At 44.2% G+C, this 24,469-nt stretch overlaps 1 protein-coding gene across 1 annotated transcript in view; it reads right to left on the minus strand.

The window, feature by feature from the left end:
* Window positions 1-24,469, minus strand: part of LOC144690565 (rho guanine nucleotide exchange factor 10-like protein) — a 173,129-nt gene that overhangs the window by 92,514 nt on the left and 56,146 nt on the right. The window contains exon 5 of the mRNA XM_078558178.1: window positions 22,317-22,344. Within this exon, the coding sequence (XP_078414304.1) occupies window positions 22,317-22,344 (28 nt within the window). The remainder of the gene's footprint in view (window positions 1-22,316; window positions 22,345-24,469) is intronic.

Genomic DNA, 24,469 nt, shown 5'->3' on the forward strand with positions numbered 1-24,469 from the left:
TGGTCACGACAAGATTTAATCTAAAAAGGGTCCCTTTCAGGAATACCTTTTTCCCAGACCCAATTTTTCTGGTTTTGAAGGAGCCAATTTGATCAGACTTTCTTGAGTTAAAGGTAAGAGTAAGTTCATTAACTACTAAAGGCATATACGGTCATACAGGCTAAAAATAAGAATTTAGCTTGAAGTAAGTGAATATATATATATATATATATAAATAAAAGGAGGTATAGGCAACGGTCCTTGACTCATGGAGAGTAGGATTTGAGCTTTGCAGCTGTTGCGATTGGAGATTCCAGTAGAATTGACTCCGGTACATGAACAGTCGGCTTTGAGGGTCCAGTAGCATTAACTCCGGTACATGAACAGTCGGCTTTGAGGTTCCAGTAGTGTTGAATTTGGTAGAGAGGGAGGGAGATCGGGATACCTGCAAAACGGCAATTTGCAGGGATATTGTGTGTGGCTGTTACTTCTGAGTCAAACTTCCAGCACTTGCTCTCTCTCAGAATCCCCACCAACAGACACCGGGGCAGCTTGACAGCTCACTTTTAACCCCTCCTTTGTATATTCCGAGTGGGACACAAATTCACAAATCTGTCTGGGCATTGCTCACAAGATTTCTCGATGAGATGATACTCATCTCCCATTGTCTCTATTGGAGGGAGCAATTAGTTTCTGGATGTCTTTAGAAGTACTTTGTCTGGCAACAGTTTGGGATTCCCTTACCTCTCAGAGAGTCACTCTGTAGCATTGCAGCCAGTGGCTTGTGTGCATTTAAAAAGACTCGGGTCTTATTTTTAAAGTCCAATATTTCCGGATGCAATTCGGTTTTTCCTTCATCATCATGACAACTGCATGCCCTGCAAATATGGCTTTGCTCCCAATGGTTTATGCGATGCACTGAGAGAAAATAGAATCATACAGCACAAAAGGCAGCTATTCAGCCTATTGTGTCTGTTCAAGGACTTTGAGAGAGTTATCCAATTAATTCCAAATCCCTGCTCTGTCTCCATATCCCTGCAATATTTTCCTTTTTAATTGAGTATTGTTGAAAAAAGACACGTCAAAGCTTTTCATCTTGCACTCATCAGGACAATTCGCAAGAATACCAAATGGAAAGGGAACAACAATTTGTACTACATGAGAAGCAAGTGCTGATTGGTTGACAAGTGGACTCTGATTGGTAGAGGCATTGTCATGAAGATTGCACTCCCTTACCATGAGACAACGCCTCTACCAGTCAGAGTCGACTTGCCAACCAAGCAGCAGCCTCTTCTCATGAAGTATAAACTATTGTTCCCTTTGGATTTGGCATTCTTGCGAATTGTCCTGATGAGTGCAAGATGAAAAGCTTCAAGAACATCTCTTTTTTCAGCAATACTCAAGTTCTGTACAACCAAATGACTATTCAATTATAATTCCAATTTCATTTTGAAAGTTGCCATTGAATCTGTTTCCACCACCCTTTCAGGGACTGCATTCTAATCACAACAGCTCATTGTGTAAAATAATTTCCTCATCTTCTCTTGGGCCCTTTTGCCAATTATTCTAAATCTGTATCATGCTGTTAGTGACAATCCTGCCAGTGGAAACAGTTTCTCCTCATTTAAAAACTCACTTTAAAAATCAGTCACAATTTTGAACATATGTATTAAATTGCCATTTCTGCTCTAAGGAGAACAAACCCAGCTTCTCCAGTCTCTCCATATAACTGAAGTCCCTCATTCCTGGTCAGATCAGCTAATTCAGCCCAGATGATGCATTAAACCTGGGACTTTCCTAGGCTTAAAGACTCGATATTGCACCAGACAGTTTCTGACAGCCATCAGGGGTGGATAGTTTCTGTAAAAGTCTATTGCAATCTATTATACTGGCCAGAATCTTCGGGTCAGTAAGCGGGGACGGGCCCCGCTCACCGACGTGTAAAATGATGCGCGGTGACATCTGGGACGTGTCCGGATGTCACCGCACGTCATTCAGATCTTCAGTGCGGCGGGTGCACAGCGGAGTTGGCTGCATGCCCACCAAACTGTCAAAGGTTTATTAAGGCAATTTAAATAATTAACTGAGCTGCCCGTCCAACCTTAAGGAGGTTGACAGGTGAAGAGCCCAGGCGGCCTTCGCATTTATCATGAAACCTCATCCACGGGTGGGATGAGGTTTCATGAAAGTTTCTAAAGTTTAGTAGAAATTTTAAATAAAATTCAATGATATGTCCCAGCTCATGTGATGCTGAGGGGACATCTTAAATTTTTTTTTTTCTTTATTAACATTTTTTTAAAAACACACTAATCTCCATGGGGCAACTCTGTGCCTCGGAGATTTCTGCGCTCTTTCGTGCACATGCATGGAAGAGCGCAGGCCCCAACTCAGCCTCCTCCCCCCGCCCGCACAGGGAGTGCTTCCAGGTGTACGTCACACTGGGCGGGCCTTAATTGGCCCGCCCACATAAAATGGCGGTGCGCAGCCTATTGCGGGCGGCAATCGGCCACGTGCCCGCTACCGCCCAACCTACCCCCCAACGGGGAGAAAATTCTCCCCACTGCGTCAGGCATGGTCAAAAATATTCAGTACGTGTTATGCTTCGTACCATACTGATCTACACAGTCCAGGAAGGTCCACAGTTCAATGTGCAGTCTGTGCCAAATTAGCTTATTTCAATTGGGGAGGAGGTAACAACACTATCTCAGCATCCCCAGGCGAGGTCGAGGGAAATTGGCTAGTATTCTCTTTACTACTTGCTATCAAGCGACACTCCAGTCAAGTGCAAATGTCAGGATGTCAGATAAAAACAGGATTGCACAGAGTCACGTTGCATCTCAAGGAAGAATAGGCTGTTATTATTTACTATCTAGGTTCACGCATGAAGGATGGTCATGAGGATGGGAAGTAATGGAGGATGGCTGATCTCCATGGAACCATAACCATGAGTTTATGCCTTCATGAGAGAGGGGAAAATCAAGAATCCTGGGAATGTGATTGTTACTGTAAACCAGAAAGAAAATGCTGCATTTCAAAGGATTAATATCTCAATCATTAACATGGGTGGGCATTAGTAAATTGCAGGAGCTACGTGTGTCCATGAGAAAAGACAGGAAGTAAACTAAAAAGCGAGAGAAAAATAAAAGGAAATTGTCTACTGATTTTGTAACCCACCTTACTAAACTAGAGATCCTTCCTGGTAAGAAGCTTTGGATTAGTCACATGACAAGGTTTGCATGAGCTTGTAGGAACATATATCCGCAGCACAGCCATGATATTCGAGATATGTCCACTCCGCTGTAGGATCCCTTACCAGGTAATATAAACTACCACCACCACCCGCAGCCACAGAAACAACACTGGCTACATACCTGTTGCAGGCTTCACTATTGCAGTTCATAGCTCTACTCAAGGAATTAAAAATCCACTTCCTGCTCTCCCTCTCTATCACATATAGCACCTCAAACACACACAGCACCTCTCTTGGTGTTTCTCCTCTGTCCCTTCCTCCATGAAAAATTTCTCTATAAAAAAATTCATTCCTTTGAATCCAGTCACACACACTGGCCCGGTACTAACAAACCATTCTAACACAGGGAGTAAAATTCCTGTGTTTTCTTTGTTGCTGGGTGGAGCCAGTGACACAGTGGTGAAACATGTCTGAGAAGTCACATGCACATTAGTTACATTCTAGCAAAGGGATTAACTCTTTGATATCATTTCCATTTTTCCTTACAAATAAAATTTACCACAATTATCTCTCTCTTACATTGTATTAATGTATTGTCATGGTTTTGCTCACTAAGGCACATTTACACTGCAGATTTACAGGGCCTTAGTGAAACCACATCTGGAGTACTGTGTGCAGTTTTGGTCTACTTATTTAAAAAATATATATATAAATGTTTTAGTGCTTTAGAACCGTTCAGAGATGGACTCATTCCTGGGATGAAGGGGTTATCTTATGAAGAAACGTTGAACAGGACAAGCCTATATTTATTAGAGTTTAGAAGAATGGGAGGTGATCTTATTGAAACATATAAGATCCTGAGGGGACTGGATAGGATGGATTCAGGGCACCAGTGAGACCACATTTGGAGTACTGTGTACAGTACTTATTTAAAGAAGTACCTTATTTAAAGAAGGATGTAAATGCATTGGAAGCAGTTCAGAAAAGGTTTACCAGTCTAATACCTGGAATGGGTGGGTTGTCTTATGAAGAAAGGATGGACAGATTGGGTTGTATCTGTTGGAGTTTAGAAGCATTAGAAGGGATTTGATTGAAACATATAAGATCCTGAGGGGTCTTGACAGGGTGGATGAGGAGAGAATGTTTCCTCTTGTGGCAGAATCTAGAACTAGGGATCATTGTTTAAAAATAAGGATCGCCCATTTAAAACAGAGATGAGGCGAAATGTTTTCACTCAGAGGGTAGTGAGTCTTTGGAGCTCTCTTCCTGAAAAGGTGGTGGAAGCAGAGTCTTTGAATATTTTTAAGGCAGAGGTGAATAGATTCTTGGTAAGCAAGGGGATGAAAGGTCATCGGGGGTAGGTGGGACGCAGATTTCAAGTTACTACCAGGTCAGCCATGACCTTATTAAATGGCAGAGCAGGCTCTGGGGGCTGAATGGCCTACTCCTGCTCCTTGTTCGTATGTACCCAGAGGATGTTTCCTTTTGTGGGGGAAACTAAAACTAAGGGGCATAGTTGAAAATTAAGAGGACTCCCTTTTAAGACAGAGATGAGAATTTTTTCTCCCAAAGGGTTTTTGGTGTGTGGAATTCTCTTCCACAGAAAGTAGTGGAGGCTGGGTATTTGAATTTACTCAAGGCAGAGTTAGTCAGGTTTTTGTTAAGCAAGGGGGTCAAGGGTTATGGGGGGCAACCAGGAAAGTGGAGCTGAGACCACATCCAGATCAGCCATGATCTTTTTGAATGGTGAAGCAGGTCCGAAGGGCCAAATGACCTCCTCCTGTTCCTCTGATATCTGTTTGAACCTGGTATATGCTTGGAGCAACATTGGGTATGCAGAGACAAAGTATAGTGTTGCCACTGCACCATCTTCTGGCTAAGGGAAGTAGGAGTCTTAGATGCAACCAAAATGCTGATTAAACTTGAAATTTTTTGAGTTAGCTTTTCACGTGCACTGAAACATAAACAAAGAGAAGTTTCTGAGCAGTCAGTTAAGAACTGTTTACAATAATATAAAAGCAAAATACTGCGGATGCTGGAAATCTGAAACAAAAGCAAAAATAGCTGGAAAAACTCAGCAGTTCTGACAGCATCTGCGGAGAGGAATACAATTAACGTTTCGAGTCCGTATGACTCTTCATCAGAACTAAGGAAAAATATAAATGAGATGAAATATAAGCTGGTTGAGGAGGGTGGGAAAGGTAGAGCTGGATAAAGGGCCAGTGATAGGTGGAGTAAAAGAAGAGATTGCCAAAGAACTTTTTACAGTCTGCTTAGCAATGGTTGTATTTATGGTACTAAATCAGAGATGGGAGGACTCCTCGAGACATTCTTGGATTACCAGCTGATGTTCACACGTTACACTGATGTGAGGGAACAAGGCAATTGTGTGGGACATACATAAAATGCTTTTGAGGCAATCCCAGCTCAATGGGCATGGGTGTACAACACAAAATTCACAGACTAGCCACAAGATGGCAGGTGGCACAGGAAGTGGAGATGCAGAATGGGTATTTTCCTAAGTATGGGTTAGTTAAGGCATGTTATTGGGATACAGCAGAGGGGGCTTTACACAGCATCTGTCCATGCAGTATCAAGCCTGGGAGGGCTGAAAGGGCAATGTGGTTTGACATTTACCCCTAACCCGAAGCCATTCTGTACCCGACCGGATTAACACAGAAACGTTTATTTTGCAAGGTCAAAACAATGGAAAACTATTCCACCCACCTTTAGTGAACCTAAAAATTGTGATGTTATCAAAACAAAAATACCAGCAAGTGTACCAAAATGAAAATCAATTCTACCTCATTTCAAACTGGTGCTGGTTATAATAACAATTAACCCCCATCCAGTCAATCAATGAAACAAAAAGGAAAAAGCAAAAGCAAAAGATGCTGGAAATCTGAAATAACATCAGAAAATGATGGAAGCACTCAGCAGCTTTGGAGAGAGGAAGGGACGGGTTCATGTTTCTGACTGATGCTCCTTCATCCGAATCAGCTTACACAGAGGAACAGAGCCAGGCGGAGTGAAATCAGAGAGAGAGAGAAAGAAATGAATAGGCTGTGAGTACTTGGAGGACAGGATTCAACTGAATGGCAGAGGAAGACAAAAGGAAGCAATAATGAGAGGCATTAGAGAAATAAAAGATTCGTCCAAAACCCAGAATATGTGCAAGTAGAAACAGCAGAAAAGCAAAGGCCAAGGGGTACATGGAAAATCAGGGAAAGGCAAAGCAGCTCCAGTGGCCCTGGAGTATGGTGGAAGGAAAAAGCAGTTGAGACCAGGGGTGCAGACCTCCCTGCCAGCTGTGTACTGATAGATCTTCACCTTGAACATCAGTCCACAGCTTCCTCCATTCCTGGAAGCACTGTTGCATCATCCTACACCAACACTCCAGCACCTACTGTCCAAGAGAAAATGAAGCAGTAGTTAAGGTCTGAAGTTGTTAAAATTGATGTTATAGCCAGCCGGCTGTTAAATGCTTAGTAGAAAGAAGAGAAGCTGTGTCCCGAGCTTGCATTAAGCTTCACTGCAACGTTGTAGGAGGACAAGGACAGAGAGGTCAGAGTGGGAGTGGGATGGAAAATTAAAGTGGCAAGAATACGGAAGCTCAGGGTCACACGTGCAGATAGAATGGATTTATTCAGCAAAGCGATCACCCAATCTGCAGTCATCTGACGTAGAGCGAGACCTCATCATGGGCAGGCGACAGAATATCAGGTTGGAGGTTAAACCCGGAGGAGGGTTTCAGGAACTGGATGGTGCTATGGGAGAGCATAAAACACGATAGAAGCAGGAGCAGGTCATTCAGCCCCTCGAGCCTGCTCTGTCATTGAATAAGATCACGGCTGATGGGATTCTGGCCTTAACTTCACTTCCCAGCCTGCCAGCTCCCCCACCACTGCACCCTCCCCCACCACCACACCCCCCAACCCCACAGCCAACAACCTTTGACTCCTTTGTTGCTTAAAAGTCTGGCTAACTCAGCCTTAAATATATTCAGTGACCCAGCTCTACTCTCTGTGGCAGAGAATTCCAGTGACTAACAACACTCTGACAGAAGAAATTTCACCTCATCTCAGTTTTAAATGAAAGACACCTTAAGTTTAAACTGTGCCCCCTAGTTCTAGATTCCCCCATGAGAAGAAACACCCCCTCAGCATCTACCCTGTCAAGATCCCTCATAATATGTTTCAATAAAATCACATCTCATTCTTCTGAACTCCATTGAGTATTGGCCCAACTTGCTCAACCTTTCCTCATAAGACAACCCCTACACCCAGGAATCAGCCTAGTGAATCTTCTCTGAACTGCTTTAAATGCAAGTATATCCCTTGTTAAACAAGGAGACCAAAACTGCAAACAATATTCTAGGTGCAGTTGTCGCAAGGCTCTGAAGAAGGGTCATACAGACTCGAAACTTTAACTCTGTTGCTCTCTCCTCAGATGCTGCCAGACCTGCTGAGGTTTTGCGGCATTTTCTGTTTTTATTTCAGATTTCCAGCATCCACAGTATTTTGCTTTTATCTTACTGTAGCAAGGCTCCCCTACTTTTATACTCCATCCCACTTGCAATAAAGTGCAACACTCTATTTGCCTTCCTAATTACTTGCTGTATCTGCATGCTCACTTTTGTGATCATGTACAAGGACACCCAGATCCCTCTGTGCCACAGCATGCTGCAGTCTCCCTCCATTTAAATAATGCCTTGCTTTTCTATTCTTCCTGCCAAAAGAAATGAAAGGGTACTTGTTGCATCTTCTGTGCTTGTATTGGAAGATGCCGAGCAGGAAAAAAAAAACAGGCATTAGGGGTGATGGAGGAATGAACCAGGTGTCACAGAGAGAATGGTCCCTTCAGAATGCTGAAAGAGGAGGGAGGGTAAGATGTGTTATGGATTGAGACATCATGGAAGATAGTCCAGTCAGAGAAAATCACATAATCCCCAAGATTAAAACAAGAGACACTATACAAAATCTGATCCCCCTCCCTGTCACCCTGCCAGCACCTGGTTCACACAGCAATAGTAGTCCCACATAAGTTGCGCACCAAATATCTCAAGCATGCTTTACCTCACCCAAACAAACCTCAGCTCTAAAGCTAACCCAAAACTTTCCAGGTATTGAGCAAGCAGAGAAGTACACAGTGACATCATCTCCACTGCCTGGAATCAATCTCAATGGCCTGTCTGCAGCAGAGCTAATTGGCCTGTTTCTTGGGGGACAAGGATGTTTGACAGTGCTCCTGGCTGTACCAGGACATTTGTAAAGTGTAAAAGACTATTCTCTCAAACAGGCTTTTGAGGTGCCAAAACATTATAATTGGTGACGGGCCAAGTTTGTTTGTCCAATAATTTGGCTTCAAACATTGGGTTCAAGTGTCACTGAGGTCTACCAGACATACCAGGTGAAACATTCATCCTCTTGTGTCTACAAGTGTAGGTCAAGTATTAACAAGGAGCAGCTTTGATGAGGAGTACCAGAGGAGCATTCCTAAACATTTCAGAATGTATTAGGTCTTGTTTAGCCTACCCCTTTTCCTAAAGGAACAACAATTGAACAAGATAATTTCCCTACAGCCATATATAATCTTTAAAATCCAAAGAAGAAGGGATTTCCTAATAGTTTGGATGGTAAAGGCTCTTTATTAACCTTCCCACTACAAGCAGGAGAGGGTCACTGGAGGCTAAATCTTCAGATTCGAATAAAGCGACCTTGACCTGCTGCCCACGATTCCATCTCCACAATGGTGGATATCAGACTATCCCATTGTGGGGAAGTGTGGATCCACCATTAATATATTTAAATCAAGCTCCTGGAATGCTGTAATACTACAACTATGGGGTTGGGGGGAGGGGAGAGTCAGGATGAGGACAAAATTGAGCGACACTTTATCAGATTGGCTAAGGTCAAGAGGGCAGGTGTGAAGAAAAGTTCAGCGCTCCCAGTTGTTTTCTCAATTCCTTCTCAGAACTGGTTTGACGGGAGTACATGTGACTTATTTGTACATTCCCGAGGTGTTCACACAGAGAATATCTGAACAGGTGGCGCCATGGCTGCTTTTGACTGGACTTCCAATGGGGGAGAGAATGAGCATCAGCAGCTGTAAGGGCATGCTGAGGAGGGAGCTGCAACTGGCCAGCAGAGAAGGGAGCAACAGAGGAGTCCCAGGAGTCAACAGACAGGAGCTCAGCTCCCTTGAGCTCTCAAAGGAGCAATGCTTCTGAAAGTTGACGTTGTCATGTCAGGTGGCAGCAAACATTTGCAGCCTCACAGAAGAAAACCTGCTTCCTACTGCACCCATATGAACTACAAAGCTTTTCTCCTTCTTTTTCTAGCCTTCCTATATGGAACAATCCCAATGGCTTCATAGTGGCAGGCTGCTTTGATCCCTGCTCTGACTTATGAGATGCTCAGGGCCAATGAACCCCGGGTGTTATAGCACATGAGGGTTTCATCAAAGACTGCTCTACCTGCATCAGTGCAAGGACATAATGGGCCAACGGGAGAAGAGGCAGCATGTCGGGAACTGGTAAAGGAGTGGCAAAGGGTGAGATGCAAGAGGAGTTTGCACTTTTATTGCCCCTTTTGTAACCATCCCTCTCCTCGGCCAACACCACAACTCTGCTGGAAAGCAGAATGGAAATCAGCAATACCTCGTAAACCCAAGGTTAATCCTGTCCATTATCCTGTGTAGGACAATGGGTACGTTGGAATCCATCATTTGCGGGGCCTGGAGTTAATGACCCAAAATTCAAAATCCACAGAGGAGGCCACTCTCCAAGGCTTGCAACATTACTCCACAAGTATTTCAGTTGGGCTTCTCCATTTCGCACAGTTGCTATTGATGCTCTATCATTCTCCTTTTCTGCAATGCCTCCCCCTACCCCCACCAAGTTCAGCATCTCTGTCCAACTGAGCAGGACTTGGAAGGGTCTGTGCCCTCCAACACGGACTCTCTACCGCCATCTCTGTCACCAATCTCTGCTCATGCTCACTTGTGAAGTGTGATTCACCAGCTGAGGTCCCAACTAACTCTCAAACAGGACCCAATGAAGTGCTCATATCTGCACTAGGGTACTGTGTGTCATGTGCTCGTGCAACCTCAGCAAGAATCAGCTCCTCTGAGGAATCCTCATCAACAAAAGGCAGAGATTGCTGTTCTTCACCTGATGGATCTGGAGGACAGAAGAGATGGATATGATTTAGTCATGGAAATGTACAAATGTTGAAATGCACATGATTATGGTGATTATATTTTACTAGATGCTGAATTCAAGTCACAATGACTAAGTCTTGCAGGTGATGTGGGCCTGGGAGGTTAATTCTGTCACCCTACTAATTTGCAATCAAGTGCAAATTCAGCATTATCCACATTTGAGAAAGCTGAGCTACTGCTAATCTCCAAAGCTTCCTGTTCGGCATTGATTAGCTCCACAATCTGTGGCAGTCTGCCTCTGGTCCCACTCCCTTGTACTTTTGTGCTCACTTGTCTTGCAAGGGAGAAAAACAGGCCAATGAGTGGCTGTAAGTGCATCTGATGAATACAGTGCATTCGGTGCGGGTGACACCACAAGTGGCACTGGCACTAGGGAACACATTCACTGTACCATCTGAGGGTGTGGGCTGAGAATCAGGAGTGGCGTCAGATTACTCAAGGATAGGGACAAGTGGCAGTGGTGGATGGAGGAAGGAAGAGGTGAGCAAATTCACTGAAACAGAATGATGGGTGCTGCTGAAACTTAAGTGGGTATGAGGAGTGATGTGAATGGAGTACACTTAGACAGACAGAGTGAGATGTGTGATAGCACATAAACAGGATATAGGTGCTCACCTCTTGGGCCACCTCCAGCCATACCTTTTTTGCTATGGCAACAAGTTTCTTTTCCCCACCACTGCGAGGAAACACAGCCACGTTCCTCACCCTTCCCACACCCAGTAGTACATCCAGGAATGCCTCATTGAATCTGGCCATGCTCTTTGCACTCATTATTTCCATTTTTCTCCTTCAACTTCAATGAACAAAATGCACAATCCACAAACCTCCTCCAACATCGCATCTGTGAAGCGAGTTCTTTAAACAGTCGCAGTGAATCATGCCGTGTAGGTTCACTTTGCACTTGCTCACCTTCAGTGTAGATATGAAACCCGGAAGTAAAATCGGACATTCCCACACAACCCATGAACTTCCTCATTTGTCGCCTGCTGTAAGATCCATCCCGACTTCAATTGCATCTGTGTCAATATCGAGTACTGTCTAAGAACATTGGGGATTTAAGTTGGGACCATTCTCCTATACAATCTGTACTGAGTTACCTGATCCCAACAGAGACAAGATTTGGGACTCAAAAGCAAATGAGACTGGCGTTCCAGCTCATAATCACAATCCAGTAACCCCTGCTGGAAGTGTATGTGTATGAACGCCAATGAAGACAGGATTGGACTTGCCTATGATGTCCTTCCCTGTTCAATATCATGCTAATATTTACTGTTTAGATTCACTCATTAGCAACTGATGAATCTGGCAACACTGGTATCACTGTTCAACTAAGCTCTCAACACAATGTAGAGGAGAAAATTGGAGAAGCGGCCAAAAATGTGAAGAGTTTACTGTTGCCACCGTTTACAGTGTGCGTCTTCGTGTGAACAGGATTTGCCTCTTGTACATGATGGCCAGAATAATGGGGGTTGGACTATGGCAGTGCTCTGTACTACAGATCATTACTGACGTCATATTTGTTACTGCAGTCTGCGCTTAATATAAACTAAGCGGAAGAAGAAGAACCCACACAATATTTATAGAGGATTAGAAACACTTAAATACCTAAAAGTCCTCGGATCTTAAAATGAGGTGCTATTTACTTAGAAAATTCTGAAGGAGTCATATTTGATTCAAAATGATAACTTTGCTTCTCTCTCCATAGATGCTGCAGGACCTGCTGAGTTTTTCCAACACTTTCTGCAGCTTTTTCAGCAGCCGCTTTTATACTATTTACTTATGTTTGTTCCTACCCCTGTGCACCTCACCGAGGTGCAAACTAATGAGTAATTTATTGTCATTTACAGCACAGAAGGAGGCCTTCTGGCCAATAGTCTCTATTCCAACTAACTATGGCACATAAGACATTATGAGCAACAACTTTGAAAACGTGTTAATGCAACTGTTAATGGTTTTTGCTTTTTGGCCAATGAATAAGTGACAACCTGTTTTAAATGTGGACATTTTAAGTGGTGGGGACTGTATTTTTATATAAATGAATAACACATAACCTTGAGCCTAAACTGCCCTACAACATGTCTTCCTCCTAGAATGATGTTTCAGTTTGTACTGATGTTTGAGGTGTGCAGTCTAGCTCTCTCATAAACTGTCAAATTACAGAGGAATGGTTTCATTTCCACTTTGCAATTTAATCACCAGAATTTTTAATTGCTCCAGAAGATGTTTACCTTTTGTATACCAACTACCTCCCTGGCCAGAAGGATTGTTCCTACCGTCCCTACTCATGGTTATCCCCTATTATCCTGATTGTTTCTCAATAAACCTTGGTCTCTCTGGAAATAAGTTTCAGGTGTCTGAGCGCACTTTGTTTTATTGGAACAAAAAGGGATTTTTTGAATCCTAGTTTTAAACCATAATAATAGGCCAATCCTCAATCAACAGGCAACTGGGACAAAGCAGTGAGGTAAAACAGCTACTCCTAAAGCCACACATACCAAGCTGGTAGACAAGACGCCAACTGGTTTCAGGACATTCTAATTCAAGGAGAATTTGTAGGTTAGTCCAACATCCTTCCAGACAAACTGGTCCTCCTCCCTGCATCCTCACTGTGTCAGAGATGTGGTTTCTTGCACCATCTCCTGCCATTTTACCCCAGGAATATCCTTGACCTGAATTTCATGCTTGGCGTGCATGCCAAGTTGGCAGAAGCAGGTGTGGAATCCGCCCCCGGCCATGGTCGCGTTGCAAACGCGATGTCACGCTGGATGGCTAATTAAGGTCCGCCCAACGTGAAACGTATCTTCTGAATGGTCGGGAAGGGCCGGGCGGAGTCCTGTCGGGCTCCGGGTCCAATGGCGAACTGGCTGGCACTTTAAAAATCAGCAAAGGCTGCCAGGGGAGAATCTTTACAATCGGTCCGGAGACCGGAAAATGGCCTCACCAGCGGCAGGAAACGTCAGGCAGGAGGGCTAGTCGGTTGGGCACTCGGCTTTCCTGTTTCTAGGGCGAATGCCTCGCCATCCTCATGGAGGAGGTCAGTGTCAGGCGGGACACTCTCGTACCCAGGGATAGCAGGAGGAGACCACCGCACCAGACCAAAAATGCCTGGGAGGAGGTGGCAGCCGAGGTCAGCAGCCACGACATTGTGCGGCACACATGGGTGCAGTGCCACTAAAGGTTCAACGACCTGCTGCACTCGGCAAGGATGAGTGCCAAGTTGGCATGGATCGGGTCATTCCCGTGTGGAGCTCAGGGGTGTTAAAGTCTGAGTGCCAGCTGTCAATGACGCCGGAGGTGGCCAAGAGGGTGAGCCCTGGCGGCTTGGCTTGAGTGCCTTGTGACTCGAGGGTCATGGCTTGGATGTGCCCTGCAAGGTGCTCCTCAGGTGGGGTTGGCCAGGCTGCAATGTTGCTGCATAGTAGAGAGGGGATTAATCAAAGCTCCTCTGTCCTTTCAGGAGAAGAGCAGCCATAACAACATCGAGAGGTCGGGGACAGGCAGAGGCCCCCCCAAACCTCCTAATCTTGACGAGGTACGAAATGGATGGATTGGAGCTGGAGAACCACCAACCATCTCGGTCAGCCGGTATTGGAGAGGCTGGGGTCTCTGACGAAGCTAAGAGTGCAGTGCACAGAGGTGAAAGTGTCGGATTGTGCAAACATTCCTGTGTAGTCTCATCATTAGTGGGAGTCTCAAATCTGGAGCCCCCATTGATCATTGAAAGATGATGGCACCATGCCGTGCCACAGGTGCCAAGGCATGGAAACACTTGGCCTCCTCTCCCTTCTGCCCCTATTTTCCTCCTCAGAGGAGGTGCCACCAGTGGGGACCACAATCCTCATTACCAGGGTAACAGAAGACTGTCTGACACCTGGAAGGGTCCACACGGTCTGAAACCTCCGGGGGCCATGGAGACACCAATGAGTCCTGAAATGAAGCCTAGAAATGCTAAGAGTGAAGCTCAGAACAGAGATGAAATTGTCAAGTTCAAATAAACAACCAGCAGCAAACTATCTCCTAAACTCCTCACTACTCACAATGGCAATGCTGCTGACCCTTTTTATCCCATCCTTGGATGAGGCTTTGTTAAAAATGGGCTGCCCGTCTGCCTGTTTTGCCCGTGCAACAAGCGCAAAATTGTGCAGGCAATGTAAAATCGAGTACAATTAGCTTTTTAATGGCCTTAAGTGACCTTTTAATTGGTGGGCGTGGCTCTGACACCCGCACGTGCCCACCAACCTAAAGATTGCTCGCATGCGGGATGAAGTCGGGACCCCCACCTGATGTCAGCTTGCGCTATTTCACATCCGTTCGCACGCCCGCAAGGTGTAAAATTCTGCCCCTTGAATTTTATCTTCCATAGAGCTTCAGTTGCTTTGAGACACAATGATGAGAATTTCTATTTATAATACCTTATCATGTCAATGGATGATTTTTGAAGTTCAGTCACTGGTATCAAGTTGGCAAATGCACCAGTTAACTTAAACACAGTTAGGTCAGACAAAAAGCATGGGGAAATAGTGACATAGTGGTAATGCCACTGGACTAGTAATCCAGAGGCACAGGCTAATGCTGTGGGGACATGGTGTCAAATCCCACTATGGCTGCAGGTGGAATTTAAATACAATTAATAAATTGGGAACATAAAGCTAGTCTCAGTAACGGTGACTGTGAAACCCATCACTGATCATCATTAAAAATCCATCTGGTTCACTACTGTTCTTTCAGGAAGGAAATCTACTGTCCTTACCTGGTCTGGCCTACATGTGATTCCAGACCCACAGCAATGTTGTTGACCCTTAATTGCCCTCTGAAATGGCCTAGCAAGCTCCCAGTTCAAGGACAATTAGGGATGGGCAACAAATTCTGGCCTTGCCAATAATACCATCATCCCATGCAAGAATGAAAACAAAAATCAGATTTTAGTGGTTGATGGGCAATGTTGGCCAGGATGTAGGGAAGATTTCCTGTATTTGAGTAGGGAATAGGACATTTTATGTCCACCTAAGCAAGCAGCCAGAACCTCTGCAAACAAAAGACAGTACCTTCCTCAAAGCAGCATTCCCACAGTCATGCACTAACGCCAGCCACGATTATATACTCAAGTCTAGTGAGGCTTGAAACCACAACTTTCTGGCTCAGAGGCAAGAGTGGTACCAGTTGCACCAAAGTGACACTTAGGCCCAGAGTTTTGCCACGATGGAGAGGCTCTCTGTCATGGCAAAAATCCCGGAAATGGCCAAAATTTTTAAGTCCTGCCCACGAACGCAGCATTTCCCATCTTCGCGAGAGCAGGACTGGAGTTCAGCTGGGGTTCGGGCATGCGTGATTTGAGGAGACAGCCAGCCATTTAAATCAGCAGCTGCCACCACTGAAGTGAAATTTTGGAAGGCCAGGAGTGTGAAACCCAGACTTTTCAGATTAGAACAGGTAAGAGGTGGTCTGAACTTAGTAGATTCATTTGGATAGTCAAGGTACCCCTTTGGGAGAGGTAAGGCACCCTTTGGGATTGTTAAAAGTGAAAACGATTGTGCACAAACTCATTGGAACTGTCCAGCTGTGTCAAAGCTACCCAGGAAGTGTCAAAGCTGTCAAGAAACTGTCATTGGCATGGTGTGGGTAAGGGCAAAGGGTGATGGCTGGGGGCATGGGTTGACATGAGTTGGCACTAAATTGGCATAGGAGGTATGGGGCAATGGGGCGGATGAGTAGAGGGAATGGGGTGGCATAGGTTGGCATGGATGGGACAAAAGGAGTGTGCGGAGGCAGTGAGGCGTGAGGGCTGAAAGGATGTTTTTGTTTTTTTTAAAATTTATTTAAACACAGTGCCGAAGCACAGAGGCAGGCCTTGCACCCAGCCCACCTCTGCACTTGACAGCCTCCGCACTTATTCCAGAGTCACTTGCCCAACTCCTATTACAGCACACCCCCCTCCACCCCACCCCCCCGCCCCCCCACCCCACCCCAAAATCTGATCTCCGGGTGGCCATTTTTAAAGGTTGTCTTCGCCGAGTCCGAAATATCCCAACTCTGTGAACCCAACCAGGGGCCATAAATCTGGGACTTGGCTTCACTGCCAGTACAACTAAACCTCAGAATAATATAATCTCTCCACCCAGACACGCTGGAAACCTCTCTCTTTCAGACTATTCAGCTCTGTTCAACATTAGCTTGCATTAAATATGAAATCTGATTTTTGTTCTTTAGAATGGAGAGCACTGGGCCCTTCCGGTGACCATGGTAGTTCAAATAAATCTTGTTAATGGCCTAAGAGAGTAGACAGGCGACCGGCAATGACGATTGCGGATATTAGAAATTTGAGTCAAGGGGGAAGGTTAAGTAAGTTCATCTATTGGAAAAAGGAAGCTTTGAGATGATCTAATTAAAGTTCTCAACATTATGACAAGAATCAGCCAAGCTGATTCCAGCCAAATTCTTCAGGTTGAGAAAGGGTTCAAAATCACAGGAAGTTAGGAATAAGAATCAAAAACAAAAACAAAAATAAAAATAAAAATACCTGGAAAAACTCAGCAGGTCTGACAGTATCTGCGGAGAGGAACACAGTTAACGTTTCGAGTCCGTGTGACTCTTCAACAGAACTAAGGAAAAGTAGAAGAGAGAAAGAGAAGTGAAATATAAACTGGTTTAAGGGGGTTGAGACAGGTAGAGCTGGATAGAGGGCCAGTGATAGGTGGAGATCGAAAAGATGTCACAGACAAAAGGTCAAAGAGGTGTTGACGTTGGTGATATTAGCTGAGAAATGTGCTGATAGGTGACATTAAGGGTAGAAAGCAGGACGAGCAAGGTACAGATAGCCCTAGTGGGGGTGGGGTGGGGGGAAGGGATCGAAATAGGCTAAAAGGTAGAGATAAAACAATGGATGGAAATACATTTAAAAATAATGGAAATAGGTGGGAAAAGAAAAATATATATAAATTATTGGGAAAAGGGGGGATCGGAAAGTAGGTGGGGATGGAGGAGAGGGTTCATGATCTAAAGTTGTTGAACTCAATATTCAGTCTAAATTGAGGGAAGTGCAAGTGAAATGCTGCTCAACTTGAAAGGAGTGTTTGAGCCTTTGGACAGTGAGGAGGGGGGAAGTAAAGGCGCAGGTGTGGCACCTTCTGCGGTTGCATGGGAAGGTGCCGTGGGATGGGGTTGAGGTGTAGGGGGTGATGGAGGAGTGGGCCAGGGTGTCCCGGAGGGAAAGATCCCTGCGGAATGCCACCGGGGGGGTGAAAGGAAGATGTGTTTGATGGTGGCATCATGCTGGAGTTGGCGGAAATGGCGGAGGATGATCCTTTGAATGCGGAGGCTGGTGGGGTGATAAGTGAGGGCAAGGGGGACCCTATCATGGTTCTGGGAGGGAGAGGAAGGTGTGAGGGCGGATGCGCAGGAGATAGACCGGACACGGTTGAGGGCCCTGTCAACCACCGTGGGTGGAAAACCTCAGTTAAGGAAGAAGGAAGACATGTCAGAGGAACTGTTTTTGAAAGTGGCATCATCAGTACAAATGCGAAGGAGGCGAAGGAACTGAGAGAATGGGATGGAGTCCTTACAGGAAGCGGGGTGTGAGGAGCTGTAGTCAAGGTAGCTGTGGGAGTCGGTAGGCTTGTAATGAATATTGGTGGACAGTATATCACCAGAAATTGAGACAGAGAGGTCAAGGAAGGGAAGGGAAGTGTCAGTGATGGACCACATGAAAATGATGGAGGGGTGGAAATTGGAAGCAAAATTAATAAATTTTTCCAGGTCCCGACGAGAGCATGAAGCAGCACCGAAGCAATCATCGATGTACCGGAGAAACAGTTGTGGGAGGGGGCCAGAGTAGGACTGGAACAAGGAATGTTCCACATACCCCATAAAGAGACAGGTATAACTGGGGCCCATGCGGGTACCCATAACCACACCTTTTATTTGGAGGAAGTAAGAGGAGTTTAAGGAGAAATTGTTCAGTGAGAGAACAAGTTCAGCCAGACGGAGGAGAGTAGTGGTGGATGGGGATTGTTCAGGCCTCTGTTTGAGGAAGAAGTGGAGAGCCATCAGACCATCCCGGTGGGGGATGGAGGTGTAGATGGATTGGACGTCCACGGTAAAGAGGAAGCGGTTGGGGCCAGGGAACTGGAAATTGTTGATATGATGTAGGGTGTCAGAGGAATCGAAGATGTAGGTGGGAAGGGACTGGACAAGGGGAGAGAGAATGGAGTCAAATAGCAAGAAATGAGTTCCGTGGGGCAGGAACAGGCTGACACGATCGGTCTGCCGGGACAGTCCTGTTTGTGGATTTTGGGTAGGAGGTAGAAGTGGGCCGTCCGAGGTTGGGAGACTATGAGGTTGGAAGCTGTGGAAGGAAGATCTCCAGAGGAGATGAGGTCAGTAACAGTCCTGGAAACAATGGCTTGATGTTCAGTGGTGGGGTCATGGTCCAAGGGGAGGTAGGAGGAAGTGTCTGCGAGTTGACGCTCAGCCTCTGCGAGGTAGAGGTCAGTGCGCCAGACAACAACAGCACCACCCTTGTCAGCAGGTTTGATGACAATGTCAGGGTTGGACCTGAGAGAACAGAGTGCAGCAAATTCAGAGAGACACAGGTTAGAGTGGGTGAGAGGAGCAGAGAAATTGAGACAACTTTATTATAATAAGAATCAAAGTCAGGTTGAACATTTCCATTCCAATGGTAACACAGTTATGGAATACATCATCATGGAAGGAATCTAGTACAGATAAGCTCTAGAAACGATTATATACATTTTCAGAGCAATAAAGGTCTGTGGTATATGGTGAGAAGTTGCATAAGAGAAACTGATCTTCAAAAAAAATCAACTGACTTGCTGGGCTTAACAGCTTTTCCTGTTCCTAAAAGTACTTACTTTTTGGCCAGTTTTCTCCCCTTTCACTCCTGTCCCGAAAGTGTTAACTCCGCAGGTACACCCCAAATTCTGATAGCTTACCTAATGGGCATTAATTATATATAAGACTATATAAATAGGAGTAAGCAACTTGGTCACGGGAGTGAATCACAGTGATCTTATCCTTACCCACACATTTAGATACCTAGGTATTTAGGTGACTAGATACCACCATAAGTAGATTTTTCCTACTTTAATATAAAGAGTAATGCTGAGGATTATTGCAACATCCTTTGTTATCTCCTTAAGAGATTCCAAACCAGTTTATTGATGGTAAGTACTGGATTTGCCAAGTGAGATATCATTTTCAAGCTTTTACTGCCTGCTTATGTGCTTAATGCTCCATGGAAGACAGTGGACAGTTTCTTATGTTATTTATTTTTCTTAAACATTCACTTACTTAAAACAACATCCTGGTATCGCTCCAGAGCCAATCCTTTTGCCAAGTCACCTTTCAGAAATGGAACATCTAGTCTCTGATCTGGGACATCAGGAACCAAACAAATTGCCTCAATTTCTTGATTCTTTGTAACCTGTGTGTAGTCTGGAAATTTCTTCGTCAAAGTCAACATATATCAAGTGCAGTATCTCCAAGTTGGCCAAATAAATTCTCACTTCTCCAAGTAAATTCTCAATCTGTAGCCCTAAATTTGCTTTGGTGCAAAGGGAATATGAAAGTAGTTTATTTTCAGTGAATCTTTGTTGGCGTGCTCAAATCAAATTGTCAAATCATCTCAGAACTTTACTCATGAATGAATTTGACAGATTCATCATGTTGGATTCTTATTTCTTTCATAAAGGAGAATGCACTCCAGAAGGCCTATCCAACAGTAGAAGGGCTTTGGGCTCAGGTTTTGGTTTCCCTTAAAGGTGCAATCACTTATCAACAGGCTATAATTCTTCACAAGCTAGAAGGCTTTTCAATGAGACACAGGTGCATTTCAAGTTGGCCACCTTCAAGTGTTCATCAATAATGCTGCTTTTTTAAAAACTAATATAACTGTTAATTTTAAACTGAGTAACCTAGGTGAAGGCACAAGCCCCACTGTGCAAGACTCCACAAGATGTAAAGAGTGAGTATGTTTTCAAATCAGTATTTTATCCTAAATAGGTTAATGCTTACATTTTTCAAAAAACGCCAACTGCAAAAATACAATAATCTAGGAGTAATGGTGAGATAACTCTAAAGTTGTTTTTTAAAAGCCTAGAGGTCACACAAGAAGGGGAACCTAAAGTGTGGATAAGGAATTCCAAGGTCAAAAAGAATGAAGTTGAGTCGGAGATAGTACAACAAATCTTTATGTATTCTCCACTGATGTTCAGACATGCGTTCAAATTTTAAAATGATAGGAAATGCTGTAGTCATTTCTTCCAGTGAACTACAGTAATGACTCCTGTGGTTTGGGTATTGTTTACTACAATGAAGGGGAAATAGCTAGTTCTTTTCAGTTAAAGAATTATTTCAATGAGTTCTCCTGGTCCAGGCACACCATTAAGGGCTTCCCTGTGCAGGATTGACAGTACTCATGTTTCTCTTAATACTTGAGATTCCTGTAAAATGGAGTGATCTCCAAAATTGCTTTGTCATGCTCCAGCAACATCGCTCTGTCAGAGAAAGACAAAGTGAACCCTCTCCCACCCACCTTCAGCTCCTATCGGGAAGAAAGGATAAGCAGTCCATAAATTACAATGTTTTGTTTAAAAAGCACCTCAAATTGCATACTCTGTGAAAGCTCAGCCCCATATCAACAGGGCTGGTCATCGGAAGTCTGTACCTTTTCACACATTAACTCTCCAGTGTGAAGCCAAGAATCATCAATACAATAGAACAGAGCCACAAGAAAGAAAGAGAGAGAGAGAGACAGAGAGAGAGAGAGAGAAAGAACTTGCATTTATATAGCACCTTTCACAATCAAAGTCAGGACTGTAGCTGTTCATTTATGATTTCAATAATTTCCATTATCCTCTACTCTCATAGCAAATCAACTTGCATCAGTGTGTAAGCAGGCTTAGACAACGTCTAGGCTTTGCCTGACAAGAAACAGATGGCACTTGTGCTATGTAAGTGCCTGGCAATGGCTATTTCCAACAAGGAAAGGCCTAACCACCAACCCTGACCCACAACTACATCACCAACACCAAATTGCCCACTATTATATACTGGGGAAGGTAGGAGGGGGTTTGTCAGCAATGTCCAACACTGCAATTACAAAAACAGAGAGATCAGTGAGTCATGTCATGACCCTTCAAAGCCCCCTCCACCGTCAGGAGTATGACGAAACACTCATCTGGATGAGTTCAGACGCAACATCATTCAAAAAGCTTAACATCATCCAGAATAGAATAATTCACTCGATATTCACCACAAACTCACCCATCCCACCACCCCCAGCCCCCTCCCTGCCCCACCTCCATCACTGTTACTCTCTAGAGGATGCACTGCCATTACTCACCAACATGAACTTTGACAGCAACTCCCTACCCTATGACCTCTACTACTAAAAAGTAGAAGAGGACCAATGTCGCAGAAACACCGTCACTTCCAAGTTCTCCCCCAGGTCTCACAGCACCCTGATTTTGAAGTATGTCACGGTCCTTCATTGTTGACCTGTTACTATTTTGGATACCATTGTGGAAACATCATAGCAGCAAAGTAAGGCCCTCGCCACCTTTCGGGGAAACTAAGGATGGACAATGAATGCAACATTGCTCACAGAGGTCTTGTTGTTCTGTCAGGAGTGCCCTGCCTCTGAACCAGCAGCTCTAGGTTCAAGTCCAACTCCAGGACTTGTTGACCATGGAAGGATCGTTCATGATATGGTTCAACAGGCTGATAATCAGCTTTCTAATTCTTCCAAAACTTCCCCAAAGGGGAAGAAAAAGTGTGTGAAGATACGAAACAAATGTTGCTTCCACCAGGGAACCTTGTTTATCAAAGCAAGGACCAGCCCTTTTACTTCAAATTTCAAATAATAACATTGAATATAAGAGATTGACAAATGTAATAGAGAGAGGCTCACCCTGAACCAGAGGCTATGGCAGCAGAGTCTGAAATAAAAATGAGAGAAATTTAGGATTGTTGCAAGTATAGTTTTTCATCTTTTTTTCCCCAAATCAAGCCTTCCTACTCTTAGATCCTGAATGTGCTGACTTATGTTGGGTTACCATTTCATGAATGTTATCTGTCCTTGGGTAATCTCATTCAATCATTTCTCATGTGTAAACCTCTACAGTGAATAACTGCAGGTTATTCAACCAGGCAAGGCCGCATAATGTAGCCTGACAATATTCATATCTGTGAGAAATTGGGAACAAAACAGACTGATTTTGTCTCATTACCCCTCCAACCTCCCCACTGTCACTCAAACTAATTCAGGACGGAATTCAGATTGAACCAGGACCTCCCTGACGTGTATAGCTTAGTTAAACAGGGAGCAATACATTTCTCAATGTGGTTATTGAAGGGCCAAGGAGCAGTTCTTTGTAACATGCTCTTGTAAAATGAACAAATGGTTCTCTTTATAGAAAATTGTCATTTGCATGTATAACAGCCTAAAAAAAAAAGGTGGACAATTCCTGCATGATCCTGCACAGCCAGCAGGGAGCCTGCATCTACAGCAAGTGAACCTTCAGGAAAATCAAGAGAGACAGCCTGTAAACTTTCCACCGATTCATTTTCATGAATGGAGGAGAATCATGGGCAGCATTGCTGTGATTTCCCAAGATGCACTCCCTATGAATGCTGAATTGCAGTCACCCGCAGTGTGCATTATTACAAAGAGGCCAATTAAATTACACACTGCAACGATGGATTTCATATTTGCAAATTAATTTAAACAGTGTTCTTTGTGAGTTTTGCTCTGAAATTCCGGGGAAAAATCTGTGCACAGTGCAGGAAGTTTTAAAGCATTGACCTTCAGTCACTGAAGTTTGAGTTCATTACTGACCTTCCACCTTTGTGATCAAACTTTGATTCTAGCCCAACCCATGCGATTAATGTCTCCTCACTGTGACAAGATGGTGCATAGGCTTGGAGCATGTCAACCCACTTCCTAGTAGGCCACAGCATAATATTGTCCATAACCTTTTACAAATTAGCAACCTGACCCTGTAAACGGCAGCTTGTGTATTGATAACCTTGGGCGTACAGGCCACTACATACGAACAAACGAATACACACTAAAGCACTCTCCCTCCTTGCTTGCCTGGAAATGCAAGAATGATAAAAAAAAAGTATGGGATAAATTCTACTGAAGGCCCAGTGGGCAAATACATTGTGTGGTCAAATACGAATAATGTTTGAGATTTTATCCGCAATCTGTGTGGATTTTGGTGATTCCAACTGTAGTTGCAGTTAGTGTGCTATGATTGACCTCAGTGCCCATTAAGTTATAGAGGGGAAAGTGCCCCAGGGTCCTTGCTCCAGATTGCTGTTCAGTGATCCACGGTGAAAACTGAATGTGTGTACACAAGGGCGCAAAACCTTTAAAATCAAAGTCAGGAGAGTTTAGGAAACAATTCTTCCTGAAAAGGATGGTAAAAATTGTGGAACGCTCTTCCCCAAAAACTATGAGATGTCAGCACAATAAATCATTTTAAATCTGAGATCGAGGGTTTTTTTTTGGCTGGCCAAGTGTATTAAAGGATATGGAATCATGACAAGTGGAGTTAAGATACAGATCAACCATGCTGACGTTGAATGGGGGAAACAGGCTTGAGGGACTGAATGGCCTACTCCTGCTTCCATGTTCCTTTACACAGGTATTGGGTGAAGAGAGCAACAGGATCAGCTATCATACATTCCTGCATCCAAACATCATGACTGATCATTTGGGCGCAATACCCGAGGGCTGCTAGTGCCTGTGGAAAAATGCTTCAGCAAGACCCTGAACCCTTTAGAATGGAACAGGGAAGAAAATTGATGGGAAGACAATAAATTGAGGACTGAGGAAAGTCCCTTCATCCCATTGCACCCACTTCCTTCACAGGTTATGTACAATCCATAACTTCTCCAACTGACTAAAATCCCTGAATAACCATATGTGAAATATTTAAACTGATAATACTCTTTCACACTCTCCCTGACTCAAAAGGGCAACTGTATGACATATTGCAGTGGTTACAATAAAACAAGAACTCCAGGGTTTTAGGGAATATTTGTCATGCTTATTTT

Source organism: Cetorhinus maximus, chromosome 15 (assembly GCF_964194155.1).
Source record: "Cetorhinus maximus chromosome 15, sCetMax3.hap1.1, whole genome shotgun sequence".
Lineage (NCBI taxonomy): Eukaryota > Metazoa > Chordata > Chondrichthyes > Lamniformes > Cetorhinidae > Cetorhinus > Cetorhinus maximus.